We start from the raw sequence: 23,913 nt of genomic DNA, 5'->3' as shown, positions 1-23,913 counted from the left end.
AATATTCAAAGACAAGTTTCATAAAACTCTCTAAAAACTTATGGTATTAAAAAATATGTAGTGTATTTACATCATGTTTCAGTGTGAAAAATATATTGTTGTTATAATTTAGCTAATTCCTATGTGCACTATGCAAAATGAAAGATTATATCCATAGTGTCAGGACATGATACCCAGTCATACCCAAGTTTTATTTACAGAGAAGCCGTGCTCTATTCATTTACTTGATTATCAGTCGTAATGAGCCTTCTACACCTGTTATTTATCAGTTAAAGTTTTGTGTGATGCAGTGAAATCTCTGTGTTTTGTTGTCGATGTCTTTCGTAACATCAGGCAGAAATAGTCGGCTATGGGAAAAATAAATAAATAAATAGAACAGTAGTGGGTGTCTGTATGCTTGTGCCATCCACAAGTGTAGTGCTGTAGGTCATGGGTGACTGCTTACATTCACATAAATTTATTCATACTGATGCTAACAGGAATCAGATGGAATCACTACAACCATATTGGATAGTGATTAACAACAGCAGATGAGCAAAGCTGGAAACAAATTACTGAAATAGCTGTGATCAAATTTTCTAAAACGATCTGAACTCAAAACCAATTCAGCTTCAGAAAGTTAACCATTGTTTGTTTATAGTTGGCTTAAGGTGATATGTGTTTAATATTTGTCTGCAAAGCACATTTTATTACACTATACTCCATATCAAAAAAAAGCTGCACAACATTGAGATCAATGAGTGCGTAAACTGTGTGACAGCATCAATCCAAAAATTTATCTGAAAGCCCTTATTGCAATACAGCCTGCATTTCAACACTAAGTCATGAGAAATATGTAAAAGCATTACTTTTCATTGTATTTTGTTTCCTGCTTGTAACTAAGAAGTATCCCAACAGTAGAAACAAAATTTGTTCATAGAATTACAGGAGCTCATCTACATTCACCGATGGAAAATTTAAGAAAAATCTCCTGTAAAAAAGACTGCCGATCCTCGGCTACAGCTGGTCATGAGGAAAACGCACTTGGCTTGGAGCAGTCTGGCTGAGCCAACTTCTGCTAATTGACAAGGAACTTAATCCCATGGTCCATGACAACTCACTGAAGAAACAGTGATGCCAATTCCATGACATGTATAGCACAACAAACATTGTATTCACCTATAGTATTTGCTGTCCGACAGAAAAATTATTTATGTACTTGCCTGTTTCGCTGTAAGGACGAGCAATCTGTTTCTTACTTGATGTGGACCACCACTGTGCCATCTTCCAGACAGAACTGCCTGCCTGCCTGATGGGCTAAGGGTTGAACAGAGGCCCTCCTGGCCACTGATCACAGGATTTCTTGCCAGACCCAGTCACTGTCACTGGTCTGGGGGTTCACTCGGTGGGTTTCTGCACCCACCACATGCCACTGTGCGGCAGGACTCAGCATCTCACACTCAACTGGCAGTATCAGTCTGACACAGCCAGGCCAGTAGCCAGCACTATCTGTGATGCCAGGTCATGCCAAATATTGGCTGTGCTGAGCGTAACGGTGGCCGGTATCATACTACAACACTTCACTACCACAGTGTCAGTGGCTTGAGGCCCACCTTCCAGTTGCCACTAAATAAAAGCTTTAGCTTGTAATACATTAATAAAGGGATTCTGCTACTTTGCAAGCAGCTTCTGGCACATCCCAATCCACCATCCTCCAACAGTGCACTCCATCCACTCGACAATATGGGGAGATTGGTTGATAGAGTACATCATGAAGTATCAAGGAATCACAAATTTGGTAATGCAGGTGTGTGTGTGTGTGTGTGTGTGTGTGTGTGTGTGTGTGTGTGTGTGTGTTTGTGTGTGTGAGAGAGAGAGAGAGAGAGAGAGAGAGGGGGGGGGGGGGGGGGGGGGAGGGATTGTAGAGCGATACCAAGAGTTGCCTACTATAATGATTAGGTCAGTTCCACCACAGGTATCTACTCCACGAAAGAAAGACATATCTGTGAAAAAGTGATGTCATGTACCAACTAACAAATAACTACTGTCAAAAAAATCTTGTACTAACATTATGAGCACCAGACCATATCTGTGTGACAAAGCTTCAGGTTCAGTCCCCATGGCTGCATCCCCCCCCCCCCCCCCGCCCCCCCCCGCAGAAATTCTCTGCCCAATCCAATTTTTTATTCTAGTTTGCTGCAGCAATGGCACAATGCCGATGACTGGGATACTGTAGTCATGTGTGTGTGTGTGTGTGTGTGTGTGTGTGTGTGTGTGTGTGTGTGTGTGTTTTCCTCTTAGTTATCTCTGAGGAGCAAAAGCTTACCCTTAATTTCAATCTCATATAAGTGCCAGTCAGTCGTTCAACATATCTATTATACATTGATGGTCACTTCTACTACTTCTAATGCTGCACTCCACCCAGGACTTTCCAGTACCATATTTGATAATATGCTACCTTTGATAAAAAAAATTTCCTTACAGATAAACTTGGCACAAATAACAAATGTGAATGAAGAAACATGAGGAAGTCCCTTACTTATAGGGGAACTTTGCACATATAATACATATGACTGAAGAAATATGAGGCAGTCTCTTACCCTCTTATCGATAACTCTGCCTTTCTGATGACAGCAATGTGAAGTTTCAGAGGATCCTGTGGGTTTACTTCAGTAGATGTAGAATTTGCAAAGACCCTAAATTCAAGTAATGACTCAATATCATCCAGACCTCTTGGGTCAAATCGGACTGTCAATTTTGCAGGCATATCTCTCTTGAAAGGGTTTCCCAAGCTACATGATACCAATGTGCTGTTGTATGGCCTGCATATAAGCTTCTTGTTCTGAGGGAAGAAAGAAGAAAATAAACTTAGGCATTAAAATACAAAATAATTAAATACAATATTATTTATCAGGATGTAATCATCATTACTTCAGTTTTGTGTCCAATGTAGCTGAGACTTGCAGGGTGAGATATAAACAGTTGTGCCTCATAAGCAGATTCCCTGTAGTTATTCACTTGTATATCTAACTTCATCTCCTGATCTCGCCCAAGGGTTAAGTCCCATGCACCTGATTCCCCTGAAACAAAAAATGTAAAGAAATTAACATTGTGACAAAATGAGCTGGTGGTGTAAATTGTGTATTTAGAAATTAAATATTTAGGAGTGAAGGAGACCACTAACTGAATAGCAGAAGCAATTATTCGCTGACAGGCATGCACAAAAGATAAAGAAAATTAGTAACTTTCAGAATAAATCCTCTCCCCACTCTCTCTCTCTCTCTCTCTCTAACACACGCACACACACACACACACACACACACACACACACACACACACACACAAAAGTGGTACATAGGTACTGGAGCTAGTGGGATATGGCGCACAAAAGTGATTTGGAGACTTGGATCAGGAGGGGCTGACAGAACAGAGAAAGGGGAAACAATGAGGTGGAAGGTGTAGGGCAGTGAGTTAATAGAGATTGAGGCCAGGAAGGTCATAAGAGTGGAAGACATGTTGCAAGGTCAACTCGCATCTGCTTGGTTCAGAAAAGCTGGTGGTGGACGGAAGTATCCCGGTGGTGCGAGTTATGAATTAGCCATTGAAATCGAACATGTTGTTTTCAGCTGCATGCTGTGCCACTGGTTGGCCTACTTTGTTCTTGGGCATAGTTTGATGGTGGTCATTCATCCTGGTGGACAGCTAGTTGGTTGTCATATCAACATAAAAACATCTGCAAGGATTGCAGTAGAATTCGCTGTCATAGTTGGCCCTGTTTTCTGATGGGGTAGGATAAGCTTGTGACAGGACCGGAGTAGGAGGTGCTGGGCAGGTGGTTTGGCCAGATCTTGCAAATGGGCAAGGGGAGTGGCATAGGGATGGACCAGAATGTTATGTAGATTGGGTGGGTGGCAGAGTACCACGTAAGGAGAGTAGGAAGGATCTTGGGTAGGACGTCCATTTCCAGGAAGGATGATAGATATTCAAAGCCTTGGCAAAAGTCAATTCTTTCAGTGCACAGATATACTGGAAGATGACAGGGGTGCCCTCCAAAGCTGATTATTGGTGATGAAGGGGGGGGGGAGGAGGGGGGGGTTTAGGATGTGTGAGGATGTGGCACGGGAAATCTGTTTGTGGCTATGTTTGAGAGGGCGGAGGAAGGGGGGGGGGGGGTGAGTGTCTTTCTGTGAAGTCTCTTGTTGGACCTTCAGCATACTGTTGCCATGCTGTATAGGAAGAATTTCTTGGTGTGGAAATGCAGGTACTGTTGGTATTAGTGGGTTTAATGCAAACAGAGGTGCGAATGGAACCATCAGAGTGTTGGATATCACCATTGAGGAAGATGGCCCACTGGGTTGAGGATAAGCAGATGAACCAGATGTGAGAGAAGGTGTTCAAGTTATGGAGGAATGAGGATAGGGTGTCTTGGCCATGAGTCCGGATTATGATGTCATCAATGAACCTGGATCAGACAAGGGGTTTGGGGTTTAGGGAGGCTAGGATGGTTGCTATAGATGGCTGATAAAAAACAGGGCATAGGAGGTTGCCATGTGGGTTCCCATGGCTGTGCCATGGATTTGTTTGTATACCTCGCCCTCAAAGTAAAAGTAGCTGTGTTTCAGTATACAGTTGGCAAGGTGTATGGGGGAATGTGGTAGTGGGTGCAGACTTTGGAGGATGTTGAGACAGGTAGTGTTCGATGGCAGTAAAACCATCAGCATGAAGGGTTGTTTTAGGGTGCAAAAACTACAAGGGTCATATGTGCCCATGTCAGAACAGTAGAACACAAAGATGAAAAAGGAGTTAAAAACTACTACATGTTAAGCCCAATCAACAGAAGGAGAGACAGCTAAAAACAGGGACTTGGAGAAAGTTCCACAAAATATGCCATAGAGAGAATGGAGTTCCTGAGCCAAAGATTAAATGTCCTTCATCATATTGCAGTTAACAGCCTATGATCATTTGCTAAACAGACAATAACTCAGACGACAAACATAAATGACAACATAAGTCATTAAAAATGGGCATTCCATCACGAAATGGCAAATCATTAAAGGTTGAGGGCAATGAGCACAAAGTGGTGGGGGATCATAATTTAATAAATGGTGATAGCTAAAAAGACAGTGCCCAATACGCAACATGATCTCCTCATGGCAAGAAGGTCGATGTATGAGGACTGCAGCCTTGGCAGCAGCATCAGCGGCCTTGTTTTCTATCAGACCAATGTGACCAGAGACCCATGTAAAATCACAGTGGCTCCATCAAAAGCGAGCAAGCAAAACCTTTCCTGGGCCCGTTGCACTAAGGGATGGATGGTGTACAGCACACAGAGACTGTGAAGAGCACTGTGAGATTTGGAACAGATGACAATTGAAAAGCCAGTGTCACCAGATGTACTGTGTGGCCTGATACAGAGTGAAGAGCTCCGCTGTAAATACTGAGCAGTGTTCTGGAAGGCAATACTAAAAATCGTCGGGCCAATGACGATGGCACACCCAAAACCAAGGTCAGTCTGAGAGCCATCAGTGTACGCAAAGGTACTATCGCAAAATTCTGTAGGTGAACATGTGCCACCACATGAAGCCAAGGTGGTGAATGATTCACACCTATCAAGAAAGTGGCAGGTAGCATGAAGTTAAGCTGCCAGAGCAAAAGATGAAAGAAAACTCCAGGAGGTAACAGAGAAAATGGACACGCTCCATACTGGCAATCAAAGAAATCATTGAAGAAGGAGGCTTAGGATAGGTGGCAGGCATGGCACACAAATGGTATGCATATATTTTGAGGAGAAAATCACAGCGGTATGACAATGGCAGTTCAGCACCTTCTGCATACAGACTCTCAATTGGGTTAGTGTAAAAGGCACCAGTGGCCAAATGGATGCCATGATGGTGGATTGTATTGAGATGGCGTAAGACGGACAGACATTCAGATGCATAAATGAAACACCCATAGTCTAGTTTCGGACAGACGAGGGACCGGTACAAATGGTGGCGAGTTGTCTGATCCACTCTCAGGGAAGTACCGTTGAGGACACGTAGGACATTGAGGGACCGCGTACAGTCGGCAACTAGGTAAGACACACAGGAGGACAAAGAAAGTTTCCTATTGGGCATGAGCCCCAGGAATTTAATAGTTTCAACAAACAGAAGAGCAACAGGTTGAAGGTGTAAATATGGTGGAAGAAATCAATTGTGCCACCAGAAATTCATACAAACGGGTTTTTTTAGTGGAAAAGTGAAATCCGTTGTTGATGTTTCAGAAGTAAAGACAATCAAGACAATGCTGAAGATGCTGCTCAAGGAGGCAAGTCCATGGAGAAATGCAACATATGGCAAAATTGTCAATGAAAAGGGAGCCGGAGATGCCCGAGAGGAGTCAGGCCGTAACAAGGTTAATGGCAATAACAAAGAGGATGATGGTCAGGATGGAACCCTGAGGCCCACTGTTTCCTGGATAAAAATGTCCAACAAGGCAGAACCCACACACACCTTGAAAACTTGGTCTTTTAAAAATTCCTGAGGGAAACATGGCATGTGGCCCTGGAAACCCAACATGTAGAATGTACGGAGGATACCAGTCCTCCAGCAGGTGCCGTAGGCTTTCTCCAAACTGAAAAACGCAGCCACAGACTGGTACTTCTATAGAAAACCACTCACAATATAGGTTGAAAAAGTGACAATGTGGTCAACTGCAGAATGGCGCACTCGAAATCCACACTGTGTGGTGGTTAGTAAATTGTGAGACTCAAGCCACCATACCAGCTGGCCATGAATCATACGTTCCATCATCTTGCAAACACAGCTTGCAAGAGAATTGGGGCAGTAGTTAGAAGGGTGTTTGTCCTTACTGGGCTAAGGTATGGGGATGAGAGTGGCTCCATGCCAGCATCTGGGAAACATGCCCTCTACCCCATGTGATTGTATGTATGATGGAGAATGTGCTTGCCTGCAAGAGAAAGGTTCTGCAACATCTGAACGTGAACATTGTCCGGCCTTGGGGTCTGATGGAGGAAGGCAGGGTGATAGTGGGTGGAGCTCAAAATCTCTGCAAAATAGCTATCCAAGGTATTGGAGATAACAATAGGTTCCACTATGGCATCATCTGCTTTGGTCAGGCTGGAAATTGGGGAAAGGACCTTCGTCCCAGAGAGCCATCATAGGTTGGCCTACACAATGGAAGATGGAGTGGAACTATTTCAAAAACTAGTAAATGAAATCCAGCTAGTTTTTTTGCTATCCTGAAGAATGCGATGACACTTTGCATGCAACTGTTTATAACAAATGCAGTTTGCCATTGTAGGATGATGGTTAAGAATTCAGAGAGCTTGTCTCCAGGTGCAAATTGCGCTGTGGCATGCCTCAGTCCACCAACGGACAGGGACACAGTGCACTAAAGAGGTAGTGCAAGGAATGGAATGTTCTGCAGCAGTAAGGATAATGTTTGTGAGATATTCTACCTGGCCATCAAAACTGAGGAAATGTTGTTCATTGAAGCTTGCCAGGGAGGAGTAAAGCCTCCAGTTGGCCCCAGAAACCTGTCATGTGAGTGTGCACATAGGTGGGATAGGAGTCAGCAATCGGACAGCACACCAGAAATGGACGCTCAAGTACATGTCACAGAGAATGGACCACTCAAGACGACAGGCAAGCTGGGCAGTGCAGAAGGAGAGGTCCAAATGGGAATAGGTGTGCGAGGAATCTGAAAGAAACGTGACTGCTCCCGTATTAAGACAAATGAGATTAAGTTGATTGAGAAGGTCAGCCAAGAGGGGTATCTCTCAGACAGGCTCTGGTAGAACCCCAAAGGGGATGGTGCACATTAGAGTCACCAAGCAGCAGAAAGGGGTGAGGGAGTTGCCTCAGAAGCTGGAAGAAGTCTGCCCTGGTGACACAATGATGGAAGGATGTAAATGGCACAAAGGGAAAAGGTGAAGTGAGGAAGGAAAATGCGGACTGCAACAGCTTGAAGTTGGGTAATCAGGGAGATGGGTTGACATTGAATATCATCCCAGATGAGCAGCATGGCCCTCCCATGAGATGGAATGCTGTCCTCAGGAGCGAGACATAGCAAGAACAGTACTGTAAGTGCCAGATGGTAGAAAGCAGGGTTTCCAACTAGCCAAAAAATTGCGAGCAACAGGATAAGGGCCTTTTTCCTTCACCCAGATCTCCTGGATGGTCCGCTCATTGAGATAGATGGGACAATCTCAGGAGGAAGCTGCATGGTCACTATTGCAATTGATACAGCAGGGAGGAGGAGGTGGACAATTGCCCTCATGAGCATCCCTACCACAGGTTACACATTTGGCCGGGTGTCCACAGGACATTCAAGTGTGGTTGTAATGATGACTCTGGTAGCAGCACATTGGTTTTGGAACATACAATCGGACTGTGATAACTCCATAGCCTGCTGTGGTCTTTGATGGAAGCACCAACTGTCAAAAGTGAGAAGAAGAATCTGTGTGGGTACTAAGGATGCATTTACCTTTTTCATCAGTCGATGAACTGCAATGACATCCTGATCGGAGAGGTATGTTTGGATTTCTGCCTTGGTCAGACCATCAAACAGCCTAGTGTAAATAAACCACAGGAAGAATTCAACATTTCATGGACCTCGACATGAACAGGACAGCCATGGAGGAGCAAAGCTGCAAGCAGTTGTTGTGCTTGAGAATCAGAAGTAGTCTCCAAAAGCAAAGTGCCATTGGGTAAACGAGAGCAGGACTTCACAGGGCTGGCAACTGCACCAACACCTTTCTGAATAATAAACGGATTCACCACAGCAAATGACTGATGGTCTTTAGTATGTGAAACCATGAGAACCGTGCAGCAGCTGAGGGGTTCTTTGAATTGTGAGCCTCATTCTGTTTACATTTAGTAGAAGATATTGACTGTGAAGATGATGTTTGGCCCATTGCAAGAAAATCCCCCAAGAAACTTCCTGGCAGATTAAAACTGTGTGGCGGACCAAGACTTGAACTCGGGACCTTTGCCTTTCGCGGGCCAGTGCTCTACCATCTGAGCTACCCAAGCACGACTCATGCCCTGTCCTCACAGCCTTACTTATGCCAGTACCTTGTCTCCTACCTTCCAAACTTTACAGAAGCTCTCCTGCGAGCCTTGCAGAACTAGCACTCCTGAAAGGAAGGAAATTGTGGAGACATGGCTTAGCCACAGCCTGGGGGATGTTTCCAGAGTGAGATTTTCACTCTGCAGTGGAGTGTGCACTAATATGAAACTTCCTGGCAGATTAAAACTGTGTGCCGGACCGAGACTCGAACTCGGGACCTTTGCCCTTTGCAGGCAAAGGCTCTACTATCTGAGCTACCCAAGCACAACTCACGCCCTGTCCTCACAGCCTTCCTTATGCCAGTACCTCGTCTCCTACTTTCCAAACTTCATAGAAGCTCTCAAGTTTTGCAGGAGAGCTTCTGTGAAGTTTGGAAATTAGGAGACGAGGTACTGGTAGAGGTAAAGCTGTGAGGACGGGGTGTGAGTTGTGCTTGGGTAGCTCAGATGGTAGAGCCTTTGCCCGTGAAAGGCAAAGGTCCCGAGTTCGAGTCTCGGTCTGGCACACAGTTTTAATCTGCCAGGAAGTTTCATATCGCTGCACACTCCGCTGCAGAGTGAAAATCTCATTCTGAAAATCCCCCATGATTGCCAGCATCTCCGACGGTGTGCTCCTTCCAGTTGGGGGCCGCCCTCAGAGAGTGGGCTCACTCATCTTAGGTGTTGGTTTACATCTCAGGTCACACCTCCCAAACACCTGACAGAGGGTCCAATTGGCAATTTGGGAAGGTAGCAGCCCAAGCAATCACCCCTCCCTGGGCCTGGCCTATATCAGGTGGTATGTGCAAACCCTACCTGTTTACCTGAGACTGGGAATTACCCATTACCCAGTCACCTGTTGTACATCTGATGCATGGACCAGCCTTCAGGAGTGCACAGAGAGGAAGAGGAAAAAGAGGAACCTCAAACACTGAAGCAGAGGAAGGATACAACAAGGAAAATGAAGAAAGAAAAAAGGAACGAAAAACAGTGGAGAGATTGTTCTGATGTTGGCCACTGAAAAGGCAGATAACATTCCCCAAAACATTCCAGACATGTTCCTCAAGGGAGGAGAAAAAGAATAGTAAGAAGACAGACAAGCAGCACTGAATGGAAAAGATGCTGCAAAGTACAAACTTGCCAAAGAGTCAAACCCCTGGGAGGAAATCAAAGAATGAAAGACTGTTATCCAAAAATGCCACACATAGAGAAACTTCTTTCACTTCCCCCTGTTTCCTTCCAGTAGATGGGGAAGCCACTGACTACAAAAGATGAAATAATTCATCTTTTAAGCAAAATGAAGAGCAGCAATCACTTTTAATGCTGGTGTATTACTCATCTTTATTTCTTTTCTAAATAAAACTCACTGGTGACACATAAATGCGAACAGGTGTGGTGCTTCTAAACTTTAACTTTCACTGTACTGTGAAGTGTCCTCATTTATTAACACTGAACCTAAATTAGAGCTCAAGTCACATTGTTTTCAGCTGTATTTCCCATTGGAGGCAACTAATTATTCCAACGGGTATTCAAAGCCTCAGCCTGCCAATGTATTGTCAGTATACATGTATCTGTCGTTGTGCAGGGAGAACTTTTGTTTTGAAGTGTCACTTCATGACTTGATATGATTGCATAATTCATATACACACACGTAGCCAATTGATATGAAAAAAATAAAATAAAAAAATAAGTAAACCACCAAAAAATTTTGTATAGTACTAGAAACAAATATTCAATCAAATTCTTTTCATCTGCACAGAATATAAATAGAAAATAGCTGGTGTTACACTAGATGGAAATAGAAAATATTATTTCCTTCAAGTTAAATAAATTAAGAATTTAAATGTAAATTACCTTGTGTGAGAACTGGTCTTGCATCCACAACAAGTTCACTCTCACAGATATCATTGTCACCACAATCCTTTTGAAATGTTGCATGAATCACTTTTGAAGCCTCTTGTTGATTCAGAATGGGAAAGCTGTCAATTGTAGGTAGTGGCTGACCTTCTTCTGCTTGTCTTGGTTCTCTTTGTACAAGAGTATATGCTAAACGGAAGCTGATTGGAGACTGAATGTCACGTGTATTTTCCTGCAAAATGATATGTTTTATAAGTAACTTCTGAACAGTTATTAGAATTCACAACTTCATTGTATAAAGAAGATAAAGGACAAAATTACATAGTAACTGAAGGACATATAAGGATAATTAATTAATGAAATGCAGAAATTAATTTGTCACCTACAACCATAATCATTATTCTACTAAGCCTGCAAAACGCTAAAAGAAATTAGATGCCAAGTTCATAAAATTGTAATGTGCAGCTATTTCAAAAGTAAATAGTAGGGCACATTAATATTGTCAATGGTCTTAGAAATAATGTTTCATTACTGAAGTGCTCCTACAGTCACTAAAATTAATTGTTTGGATGTTGCTATTTACAAATTTGGATTTATTAGAATTTAATTTTTGAGCTTTTGTAGGAGCACACTTGAACCTAAGAGACAGTCAAATAGTGAGAAATACCTTGCACCAGTGCATCTCATTAACTTTTTGTCCTTCAGTGGTGCTAAAGTTATAGCTTCTATGAAATTTTTCTGATAAGTTATTATGGTTTGCTAACAAAGACATCACTCAATCAGTTCTTGAGTCTTGCTCATCAATCTCATTTAGCTGTAGGCTTCACTAGAGTTATGCCATAGATGTACATTAACATAATCTCTGCTTTTACAGCAATAAACTTATCACTTTTCAAATAACACCTGTTAATTAAATTATTTAGTTCAAGGTGCCCCCTAAAATCATTATAACTTTTTTCTGTCTATTCTGTTAATGAGATATCTAGGCATTTAATGATTATTTAAAATTGTATATCACCACAAACACTTAAAAACTCTAATTTATGAACTGTTTTGACAAAATAATCATATATAGAAACCCCATAACCACTATCTTTCATTAAAAAATTTTTGTAACGCAACAACTGGCAGGATTTATAACTATCAAAATGGATGAACACAGATCCGATGTTAGATTCATCAGAAAAGGTAACCATTGCAAGGAATGTCAGAATTTCTTTCAAATGGATAGTTGTTACAACCTATACAGTCTATGAAATGCTGAGTGAACACAACTATGAGCTACAGTTTGCAGCTGTTATCTTTTTAGGCCTACATCAGATGAATGGATAGTTGTCACACCTCCCAAATCAGTAGAAAGATTCATATGACAATTCAAATCTAATGTCTTCAGTTTAGCTATTAAAGTTACAGAACCAGATAAACAGCACATTATTATTATAAATGAGAAAGTAGCAGCCAGCGCCAGCACACACACACACACACACACACACACACACACACACACACACACAAGAAAAGCTGATTTTCATGTTAACTTTGCCTGAGTAAGCACAAGTGAACAGGATAGTTGCTACACACCATACGTAGGATATGCTGAGTCACCAATGAAAAGGAAAACACTGTCAGAAAGTGAGCTTTTGACAAACTAGGCCTTCGTTGAAAATGCACACACGCACACACACACACACACACACACACACACACACACACAAACTCACCACAATTTCTGGCTACTGAAGCCAGATTAATTATTACTACAGATTATAATAGCTGCTTCTTTTTGTTCCTTTTTATAATGAACTTCACAAAACATCATGACTGAATGAATGAATGAATGAATGAATGAATGAGTCACAATTGACAACATTGTTTACATTGGTGAAAGATACTGATTTATGTCTTCTATGCAAAACAGACCAGCTCTAAAGAATATGGGAATACCACAAGTGTATGCATATCATAGAAATGAAAAGTAGAGAAACAATCCACTTCATTAAGAATATCACCAATAAACATTAGTTTATGCACTGCAATTATTACAGTCTGTACTTTGTGCCTATTGCATGTTTCAATGAAGAAACTACTCTCATGAGGACTCAAATAATTACAACAAGGTAATTTGTCGGAGTTAATATTTGTACACATTCAGGCAAATAAGCTGTTTGATTTTTACTGTCAGATTATTCTGACTGCCATTTACAGAGCACTGAAAAGTAAGAGTGCTTAATTCATATATACTGTACACCTAACACAAGAAAACCATCACATCCACTGGAATAAGAAACGCTTGTTAATTTTACAGGAAATTTGTTTCACACATACTTAGTCAAGAGGAAAAGACTGTAATTTCTTACAGTAATTTCCTAACTTGAATGGTTTGAGTTTCTATCTCATTTATCCACAGATACTAATGTATTATAAAAAATAAACAAAGTGATGAAAACCAACCACTAGCACAATATGGATTGGTGGCTGTTACATGCGTCTATGTGCCATGAGCCAATAATTTTTTTTAGTTGTTATCCTGGTATTTCTGTGATTGTAAAATTTATAATTTGGTATGAGAAAAGTTGCTAATCAAGCAACAGAGGAAGAAAATGTTTACAAAGACATAAATTTGCTAAGTTTTGAAACCAAGCACTTTTCCCCCCCAGAAAAAGGAGAGGAACAGCCGGATAGAGGGAGCCACATAAGTCAATGGAGATAGAGCACAAACTGGTATTTGGGAAGGTGAAGAAAGAAATTGACCATCTACGAGGGTTCTTTTTAAGTAAGCAAAATTTTATAATAGCATAATAAATATTTTATTTATGGACACAACTTTTTAGGACATTAAAATATGAACATTATTTTATGTTTCTACATAGTCACCATTTATGTCTAAACGCTTGTTCCATTGTGGCACCAGCTCTGGGATATCATCATCACAAAACTCTGCTGCTATGTAGTCAGTTACAGATATTTTCAACATGTCATTATTCTCCAGTCACCACCCACCCACAAATTCCTTAAGTTTTAGAAAGAAATGAAAGTTTGAGAGTACTAGATCACGACTGTAGGAAAGGTGGTACAATAATTCCCAACGAAACTTGTCGAGTTGTGCCCTTCCATTTGCTGCAGCATGAGGCCGAACATTATCATGAAGCAAAATGGTGCCCTTTGACAGTAGTCCCCATCGGCAGTTCTGAATGGCGTGCCTAAGCTTTAATAAGGTTTCACAACACCTTTCTACTGTCACTTCTCTCGGCAGGAAGACAATCAAAATGATGCCTTTTTGGGCCTACAAAATTGTGGCCATGATTTTCCAATTTGATGGAGATGGTTAGAATTTTTTTGGTTAGTCTCTGAAGTGGAGTAAGCAATCTATGTTTCATCACCAGTCACAATTTGACTCAAGAACTCATACCACAGTTGCCATAGAGCTCCAAAAATTACAAAGCACATGTGAAACACTTGTTCAGTAGTCATTCGTCTACATTCTTTGGATCCATCTCACACACATTACTGCATAAATTATGGACTTCAAAACTTAAGTGGAAGGTTGCTGAAGCTCGTGAATAATGAAGCACCTGTTTTCATGGATCTTCTCATCTACTTTTTCTGTCAACTCTTCACTGATGACACTAGGCCATTCAGATTGACGCTCTCATGAACATTCTTCCCACTTTCTTTCACTGAACAGTCTGTACTGCACTGCACTGCACTGCACACACACACACACACACACACACACACACACACACACACACACACACACACATACACACCTGCCACATTTTTACAGCACACTACATTGTACATTGCAGCTCAACTTAGGAGATAGATTGTGTTCAGTTGGACTGCACGAGAGGAGAAATGAGGTGAGGGGCAGGAGGAAGGGTTGGAAAGGATGGCTGACAATTAAAGGGAGAGGCAAAAGGTGTACAGGATAGGAATGTGACAATAACGAGCTCATTCTGACTGCATGGAGGGGCAGTTGTGTGTAGTGCACAATGACGAAGAGCAGTTGATTTGGGAGGAAAAGGTAAGTGGGGGTGGTTAGAACAGAAGAAGAAGGAGATGGTGGAGAAGTAAAGTTAGGGTCATGAATCAGGGATGGAGATAGCAATACCAGAGAAGGAAAGTTGCTACTCACCACATAGCGGAGATGCTGAGTCACGATAGGCGCAATGAAAAGATTCACACAAGGGATGGAGGTAGGTGTGAGACAGGGGATAGCACAGATTGAGGCCAGAAGGATTACAGAATTGCCTCCAATGTTGCAAGGGCAGCCCCTTAGTAATTCAGAGACACTAGCATTGTAGGAGAGTATCCCATGGCACAAGATGTGTAGCAGCCACTGAAATCAAGCAATTATGACCAGTCACATGTTTTTTCAATGGGAGATCAACTTCACCTTAGGCCACGTTTTGACTGTAGTTATTCATTCTGGTAGACAGCTGGTTGGTGGTCATACCTTCATTAAACACTGTGCAAAAATTGCAGCATATCTGGAATATGACATAACTGCTTTCACAGGCGGCACTGTCCAACCAAGTATTGGTACTGGAGTAGAATGTGCTGTGTGGGCACATTGGATAAGTCTTGCACCTGTGTCTTGCCCCAGGGAACAATCTATATGTCCCCAGCCATATGAGCTGTAGTGTCGGTCGGCACAACACAATCATCGAGGACAATGTACCCATACGGTCCTAAGAAATACACAGGACTCTTCTTCTGACACTCAGTGTTTACCCATATTACAAACATTTTTGATTTATTTATCTCTTTCAAGTACAAAACTTGTTTTTGAAACACATACTATTTCATAAGCCTTCATCAGTTTATTGTTTCAGAAAGAAAACCTCACAATTTGATACTTATGTATACTCACCTTGATGAAGACAGTTTCCTCTTCACAGTGTCTGAGATCACCCTTATGGGACGGATCTGGTTTCAGTACAATTTGTCTCTTCTTTACATTTGATTTTTTGGAACTCCCAGGGGCAAAATACACACGTGAAAACTTCTTCCTGTTGTTAAATGTTTCAGCTTCTATAGCATAATTGAGTGTTACACTCTGAGTCCCTCGACTAAAATTTTTTACCAATGATTTTATAGTACAACATGTTCGGAACGTGAAGCTGGAAAAAATAAACACAGTCTACCATTTCATATACTCTCAAGCACATCGTATAATGTACACTTATGTTACTAGTAAATTCCTATATTTCCATCTTAAAACCATCATAAAGCATAAAAATAAATCTTACCAGGTATTGTTAGCGTCTGGGTATCGCTTACAGCCAAGATGGTTAGGGTCAATACTGCGCAAGTTCCGTTCAGGTTCGACAGTTGTAACAATATCAATAATAGGCCGTGAACGTAGCAGTACAATGCTATCTTGCTCATAAGCACCTATCAGCAGATCAGGATATCCATTCTGATCCAAGTCTAGGCCACCACTCAAAGAGTAGCCAAATGTGCGCATAGGCAGAACGTTGGATGGAAGACTCTCAGCACGCAGTACCTATAAACCATGAGTGATTTTTCAGTTAAGTTGGAATGATGGAATATACTGAAGTAAAGCAAGCACACTATACCTGTAAGTGTCTTACCGTATATACTAACATTCTTAAAGCTACACACTATGAAAATAACAGTGCAAATGCTGTCGATTAATAACATACATCTCTCTCTCTCTCTCTCTCTCTCTCTCTCTCTCTCTCTCTCTCTTTCACACACACACACACACACACAAAGTTGCTAAAAATCTTTTGTAATACATTATTAGAAAGAAATAATAAAGAATAATGTGAGTGTTATTAGCGAAAGAGATCGTGAATAGTTTATCAACAAATGTTTGAAAATAAATTATATTAAAAAGTACTAAAAATAACAAGTATTGTTTTTTTAGAACAGAATCCTAAGAATAATAGAAGGGCACAGAGGGATGGAGAATGGGGTGGGGTGGGGGGTTAGAGGTGAGAGGTCTAAGACCTAACAAACAATGGTTGTGGTATATCACATAAACCAAAGGCAGACTGAGTATGAGAGTTAACTATGTTTAAGAGAGCCCATTCCTGTCTCCAACATACAGTCACTTTGACAAAGGTACGAAGGAAAGGAGAATAAGGGTTTACACTATACCTGCGTCAGGATTGTTACAGATGAATCCAAGTTCAGATTGTACAAAGATAAGATAGCAGTTTGGATAACCAATCGTATCAGAATATAGTGTATGAAGTAAGTGGAGAACTATTATGGTACAAAAAACAGTCACAGCTCAGTTACATGATTTCACTGCACATAATACTTTAGAACACTGAAGAATCCTTGCATAGTTCCAGGAGCATAGGAAGCTCTCAAAGCAAAATTAAAACACTATGATGAGTTGTGAACTCTTTTTATGGGAACATGTCACTAGTGATCTACCAAAGCCATGCACAATATTTAATATCCATCTCCTGTTGACAGCTGGCAAGTGAAATTAAAGTTTCACTTATAATGTGTGGCATGAAAACTTTTACAAGCTGGTATGCCTACACAGTTATGTGACATACATTTGCAGGAATCACTGAAAAGTAAAAACTCAAATGAATATGATGAAACATCAAGTACACTTTTGAAGGTGTTTGACAAATGGTCTGTTTCCAGACATTAAAATATTCTGAAGTAAAACCACTTTACAAAAAGAGAGAAACTGATAAGGTAGAAATTACAGAATGAGCCCCTTATAATACAAGTTTTTCAAAGCCTTTGAAACGGTTACATGTAAAAGAGTGGTAACAGTAACATATCTCACATAATTTGCATAAGGCTTCATGAGTGGAGCAGCAACAGAAATGTAACTTATTCTTTTGAGTTGTTAGGCCACTGTAGAACTAGATAATAAGTTGAGGTCCCTTCTTTGATCTGACGAATGTGGTCTGGAGAATTGTGATATAAAGAAAAAATTCGCCAATGGCTCTTTTTCTATCAAACATTAAGCATAAGGTTGTTCTGAAGTGTCAACAAATGGGGAATGAATGTAAATCTGAATGAAGTCGTGTGAAGTTGGTGAGGCTCAGGGTTTTGTTCTAGGTCCACTGTACTATTAAATATATGTCACTGACTTGTCATTAAACAGAACAGCTGATTCAACAATTCTTATATTTGTAGATGGCTCAAGTGCCACTGTGAAGGATGACAGATATAACATATGTGTTTAAGTAATAGGGTAGTGGATAATATCAGCTCATGACTTAACAGAGAACAGAATGTCACTTAACTGCAACAAAACACAACTCAGATCTCAATACAGTACTTTCATAAAAATCAAGTTTCTTTAATTTTCTTTTATTTTTATTCCATGAACTTCAAATAATCATTGAAGCCAAGCATTTTAAATTCTTGAGACTGAAAATGGATGAAAAGCCTTCTAGGAATTGTCACACACACACTTTTGTGCAGATTGTGAGTGCCAATGTCTTCACTATGTGAATAAGTTCCACCAACAATGAAACATCAAAGTTTATTTACTTTTTTAGTTTCATTATATTCTCTCCCATTGTCTCCTGTTTAGTGAGACCTATGTGCATTCACAGAGGATATAAACAGTCCAGAATGAGCAATCTGAATGTCTTCTAATGTTAATCCATGAACTTCATGCTGGTCAATGTCCAGACACTGCCACTACTCTATATGAATTCCCTCATAGGCTTCATGATTTACTGCATGGATTCGTACAAAAGAAACTCCAGTGAATACTAGACAAAGATTTCATTTTCAATCAGTTTCCAGCATGGCTGAAAATATGTACGTAAAAATACAAAACTTTTGTTTTGGGTTATTATTAAATTTTTACCATTTTTATTACCAACATTTGTGATTTATGTAGTCACTTGGTTGATGTTTTCTGGCTTGCACTGATCCATAGAACCTGTGAAAAATATAGGTGGAGCATGAAAGTGACAACAATTTTTTTGAAGAACCTATCCTGATATTTGCACGACTGGTTGAGATAAAATGCAGGAAACTCTCAAACAGAATGACTAAATGAGGATATTAAACTCATATCTTCCAAAACGGAGTCCATTGTCTTACAAATTGTATCCCCTGACCCAACAGAAGCACTAATACTGAGAGGGAGCTATAATTCACAGAGTAAGTGATACAGATACATAGAATCATTCTGCTATGTTCCACAGCATAATGTTAACAGCATTTTGTGTTATGCATTTGCAAGTTCCTCATCTGTGTAAATTTCTTCTCAGTAAGAAGAAATTCACAGGTGACTAAATGAATTAGATGTAGCTGCTATGTTTAGGTGTTAGTTTTCCCTCTGTCTATGGCAAATGGAATGATGGTACATTAATGTTATGTTGTCATGTCTTGTATTGGCTAACTCAGTGACAAACAGGCTGTGTACGACATGATGTATCTGAGTATTGCATCATGGCGTCATGAAGGCCCTGGTCTTTCCAATTGCCACCATACCAAAAGTCTATCATGAATACCTGCACCCAGGTAAAATTGATACAGGATATGCCCATAAACAAGTTGTACATGAAAATAAACTCTCTCTCTCTCTCTCTCTAACACAACATTCTCCAAATATCTTTGCTGACTGGGGTGCGTAATTGTTTTCAACAGAGTGACCATGAAGTTAGCCTCAATATTCATTAGCCCCTTTTATAGCCAGTTACACTCAATTCCACCACTGTCCCCTAGTCTCCCACTTCACTTTATTAACCTGCACACTTTTCTCTTTGCAGTCTCCCTTTTCCTCTGCCCTGTCTACCCCCTTTCCCCAACCACCTACTCCACTTCTCTGTGTGCCATACACAACTTCTTTCTTTGCCTGCACCATGTGAGCCCACCAATACACATTCCTATTCCCACTATCTTATGTTCTCTCCTTCCTAGGTGTCAGCTTCCCTTATTTCCATCTGTCCCTTCCCTTCCACATCTCCTTGCCCCTCTCACCCATTACTCCCAACACAATCCATCACCCCAGTCAGATATAGTGCAAACACAAAGTAGTCAAGCCAGGATAATTTAGCCATGCATGTTTATGTGTTTTTGTTTGTTACGAGGGTTGAATGCAAAGTAATGCCTCCACCTTCATTAATTGGGTTTGGATGGGAATATTTTAATAAATCAAATGCAGAAATAATCCTTAGAATGTGAGCTTTAATTACCAATATTCACTTATCCACATAATCACTAGCCAATTGGATACATTTCTGCCAACGATGAACAAGTTTTCTGAAGCCATCATAGGAGAAGTTGAAACTCTGTTTCCACAAACACAGTCTCACAGTTCTCTCACCATCTTCATCAGAAGCATAATGATGTCCCCACAGATCATCTTTCATTATCAGAAACAGACAGAAGTCAGATGGTGCTAAATCTGGACTGTATGGAGGCCAAAGTTCAGATTCTGAAGTTCTGCTGTGGTGGCATGTGAAGTGTGTGGTGTGGCATTGTCATGCTGCAGGAAAACATTTCCCTTTTCCTTTCGGACACTTTTTAGCCATCGTTTCAGAGACTGCAGCGTTGTGCTGTAACACACTGAATTTATTTTTGTTCCACGATCAAGGAAATCAACATGGATAACACCATCTGTATCCTAGAACACTGTGGCCATGATTTTTCCAGCTGAGGACTGCATCTTTAAGTTCTTTTTCTGGGCAGGTCTATGAAATATCGACACAAAGACTTATCATTTCCCTACTAATTCCTGCTTGTTTTAGTTCTTCTTCTATTTTTGAAACTATTTTTTTTTTATTGAACTGTTTACTACATCAAAAATCCTCTTTGTAAGTCTACCATTGTTCATTTTACGCGCCATAGAATGTTAGGTTGGTGTTTCCAATCACATCTGTGGGCTCGCTTAATGCTTTGGTTATTCTCTTCGTCCATATACCATATCTGTGTACTGCTTCAAAAACTTTTCTGAGTATTTTACATTCTATTTTACTGTCCCTGTGATGCCTGATGATCTAATTATGGTCATTTCTGTAGCATAGTGTGCCTCTGGAAGTACAACTGTGAAGTAGTACCCGAGTTTGGCCTGTCTTGAAATGTTTCTTTTATTCCAGGACATCAATGTCAATCTGAACTCTTTCTGGAGTTTTTTCTGTTCATTCTATGTTGGATGCCTTGTTTGATCCTCCTATTTGTATATATTCTCTAAGAGATTTCAATTTTTCTATTCCATTAGCCTTTATGCATTTTGCGTGCATGCCTTGTGTGTTGTTGTTCTTTCTATCCATGTATTGCATTTTTCCTTATGATATTTGTAGACCTGTTTTGGCAGAGATTTTATGTAAGTATTCCAGTGCTTCTGATTTATTGTTCCTGAATATTGCCAATTCGTGCCAGGCATTTTACAATTGTCTTGTTTGCACATGTTCTTCCCAACAGAATCCCTTTTACCTTTTCTTCTTTTGTGCAAGACCATGTTGAATAAAAACAGTGAAAGACTATTTCCTTGTCTCATCCCTGTATGTATCTCGGATAGTACTGAGATTTCTCCCACAAATTTCATGTTGGATGTGGTGACTGTGAGAGGCTGTTGCATGAGTGTCATAATTTTTCTGCCTATCCCATATTCTTCTACTGCGTCAAAGAGAGTATGCCTGTCTATGGAGTCATAAACCATCTTAAAGTCCATGAATGTGACTACAGTGTTGTGTCTGTCTGACCTTTAGGAGCATTCACAGGTTCCAAACCTGTTCAGTACAGGATCTTCCTTTTCTGGAGCTTGCTTGGTATTCACCTGTCTTTGTATCAGCTTCTGGTTCTAGTCTGTTCAGTAACAGGTTGGACAGTATTCTGTAAGTGACCAGTAATAATAACGTATCTCATAACTATAAAGGTCTGTCTTTGCCCTTTTTGTGGAGCGGATACATCAATGCACATTTCCATTCCTGTGGAATTTTCTCTGTAATCCCTATTTCCGTGAAACTTTTACAAATTTTCTTTGTGATGTTTTGGTCCCTGAGTTACCTGATCTCTGAGATAATACCCTCTCATCCTAGGTCTCTGTTCTTTTTAGTTTTTTTTTATAAACTCCTCTACCTCTGTGACTGTAGGCACTTTCAAATCTGGAATTGGTACTGTTTCCATGAAGTGTAATTTTTCTTTAGGCTTCTCACATCTGAGGAGTTTATCAAAGTATTTTTTTTAAGAATTTTGCAGTTTTCTTTGTTATTTGTTCTTTGAAATGGATATTTGGAGGCTGATAATCCTTTATATTTTGACTGAGTATTCTGTAAAAATTTCTCATATTATTTCTCTTGAAGTCTTCCTTGATTTCATTTAGTGTACTTTTGCTGTACGTCCTGTTCATTCATCTAATATCTTTTGAGCATTGTTTTTGGACTTTGTGGAAACCATGCCATGTTTCTGTTGTTCCGTTACTGTTAAACTTCCTCCATGCCTGGATTCTATATTCGGTGGCCTGACCATATGCTGAGCCCAAGACACTGTATTCTGAATTGTCTTTGCGAGGTCTGTCCAATTTCCTGTTGCATTTTGATTAATTTATTCAATAATTTTGTCTTTTTTTTATCTTCTTTGTTCTGTATTGCCTTTCTGTTTCTTGGGCTTGGCCTAATCTTCACTTGCAGCAAGTGATGGTCAGAGTCAAAGACTCTTTCAGGAATTATTTAAAACAAATGTTGTCTAAACTTGAAACTGCTGTACTATGCAACAGCACTGTAGCTACAAATGAAGTGAAAGTAGTGAACAGGCCAATTACTTTCAAGCTGTAGGTCAGTAAATGGTACATAATCACTAGAGACTGGGAATTAAACTTTGATTAAAATAACTTTGTGACAGATGATTGAGTGAGTCAAGTGGTAGCCATCAGCCAGTACCATATGGTTGGTGTGTTGGCTGTTTTTTTATGTACATGCAGAGCCTAGTCAAGCACAGCTGACTGCACACCGGCAATACAGCCCACCACCACAGCAATTTGTTAACCACAAAGTCATTTTATTTAAGCTGTATCAAATATGTAAGCACATTTATTACCAGGAAGTTAATCACTTCACTGTATTGTTTTTATAATGTGCAATTTTTGAATAATTTATAAACACATGCAAATTTAATTGCCTGACACTTATCTGGAACCCTTACATATTGAGCACTTTGTCTTTTGCACTTGCCGTTAAGAACAAACGAATCTCATATCGTACAGTCTCTCTCCTCACTATTCTCCTTCTCTCTTAAAAGAAGCAACCTGTTATTATTCAACAAAACACATAAATGTTTACACTGCAACAATTGCATACCTGTGCTGGCTCTGTGATGATTCCTTTCTCTGACCCCAAGTACACAAAAACGGCTCCATTGCCATCATATGGAGCACCTACAGCTATGTCATCAAAACCATCTTTGTTGATATCTCCCAGGTTGGTAATAGCAAAACCAAACCTACAAAAAATGAAATGAGCACTCATAACAGTTCACTACTACAGCAGTGACCAAAATATCAATGTCATGATTAATAATAACAACAATAAATACCATACAATTTATTTTTAATGTAGATGATGTTTTGTCAAAGCCTTGAAACGCCACTGCTACTGTTTCTGCCACAATTTACTGCTATTCAAACTTGCCTCTGTGTGTCCTGTGTCCACTTCCACATTGCGACTAGTAAATAACTTGTGTCTTCCATGAAAATGTGTTGATTCAATTCGTCAAACAATTCAGACTGTGGCTGAACACTGTGAGGTAGATGTATGTCACTTACACAATTAGTCTAAGTAAGTCTGTGCTGATGGAGCACAGAATGAGGGGGGGGGGGGGGGGGGAGAGAGAGAGAGAGAGAATAGTTTCCAAACAAAGATCTCATCCCACACCATTTCATACTGTGGTTCCATAACAAGAGAAATGACAATATTCAGCTCGATAGCAACAGCTTTGACAGAGACTGAGATTAAAATTATATAAAAGGTACAGGGGATTGGAGGGGGCACAGGTGGGAGGGGTGTAGCAGAGATTTACTTTGAGAAACAAGTTAAAATTCCCACTAACTGTGGAAGCGGAA

General features: G+C 40.4%; 1 protein-coding gene across 2 annotated transcripts in view; it reads right to left on the bottom strand.

The window, feature by feature from the left end:
* The window catches only part of LOC124787808 (integrin alpha-PS1), a 563,745-nt gene that overhangs the window by 57,501 nt on the left and 482,331 nt on the right, over positions 1 to 23,913 (bottom strand). For both annotated transcript variants that reach the window (XM_047254733.1, XM_047254734.1), the window contains 6 exons: positions 23,153 to 23,294; positions 16,142 to 16,398; positions 15,763 to 16,012; positions 10,884 to 11,118; positions 2,911 to 3,059; positions 2,580 to 2,821 (listed from right to left, as the gene is read on the bottom strand). In XM_047254733.1, the coding sequence (XP_047110689.1) occupies positions 2,580 to 2,821; positions 2,911 to 3,059; positions 10,884 to 11,118; positions 15,763 to 16,012; positions 16,142 to 16,398; positions 23,153 to 23,294 (1,275 nt within the window). The remainder of the gene's footprint in view (positions 1 to 2,579; positions 2,822 to 2,910; positions 3,060 to 10,883; positions 11,119 to 15,762; positions 16,013 to 16,141; positions 16,399 to 23,152; positions 23,295 to 23,913) is intronic.

This window comes from Schistocerca piceifrons, chromosome 3, assembly GCF_021461385.2.
Source record: "Schistocerca piceifrons isolate TAMUIC-IGC-003096 chromosome 3, iqSchPice1.1, whole genome shotgun sequence".
Taxonomy (NCBI): Eukaryota; Metazoa; Arthropoda; class Insecta; order Orthoptera; family Acrididae; genus Schistocerca; species Schistocerca piceifrons.
The sequence above is the reverse complement of the archived record's forward strand: the minus strand, read 5'-3'. Positions and strand labels throughout refer to the sequence as shown.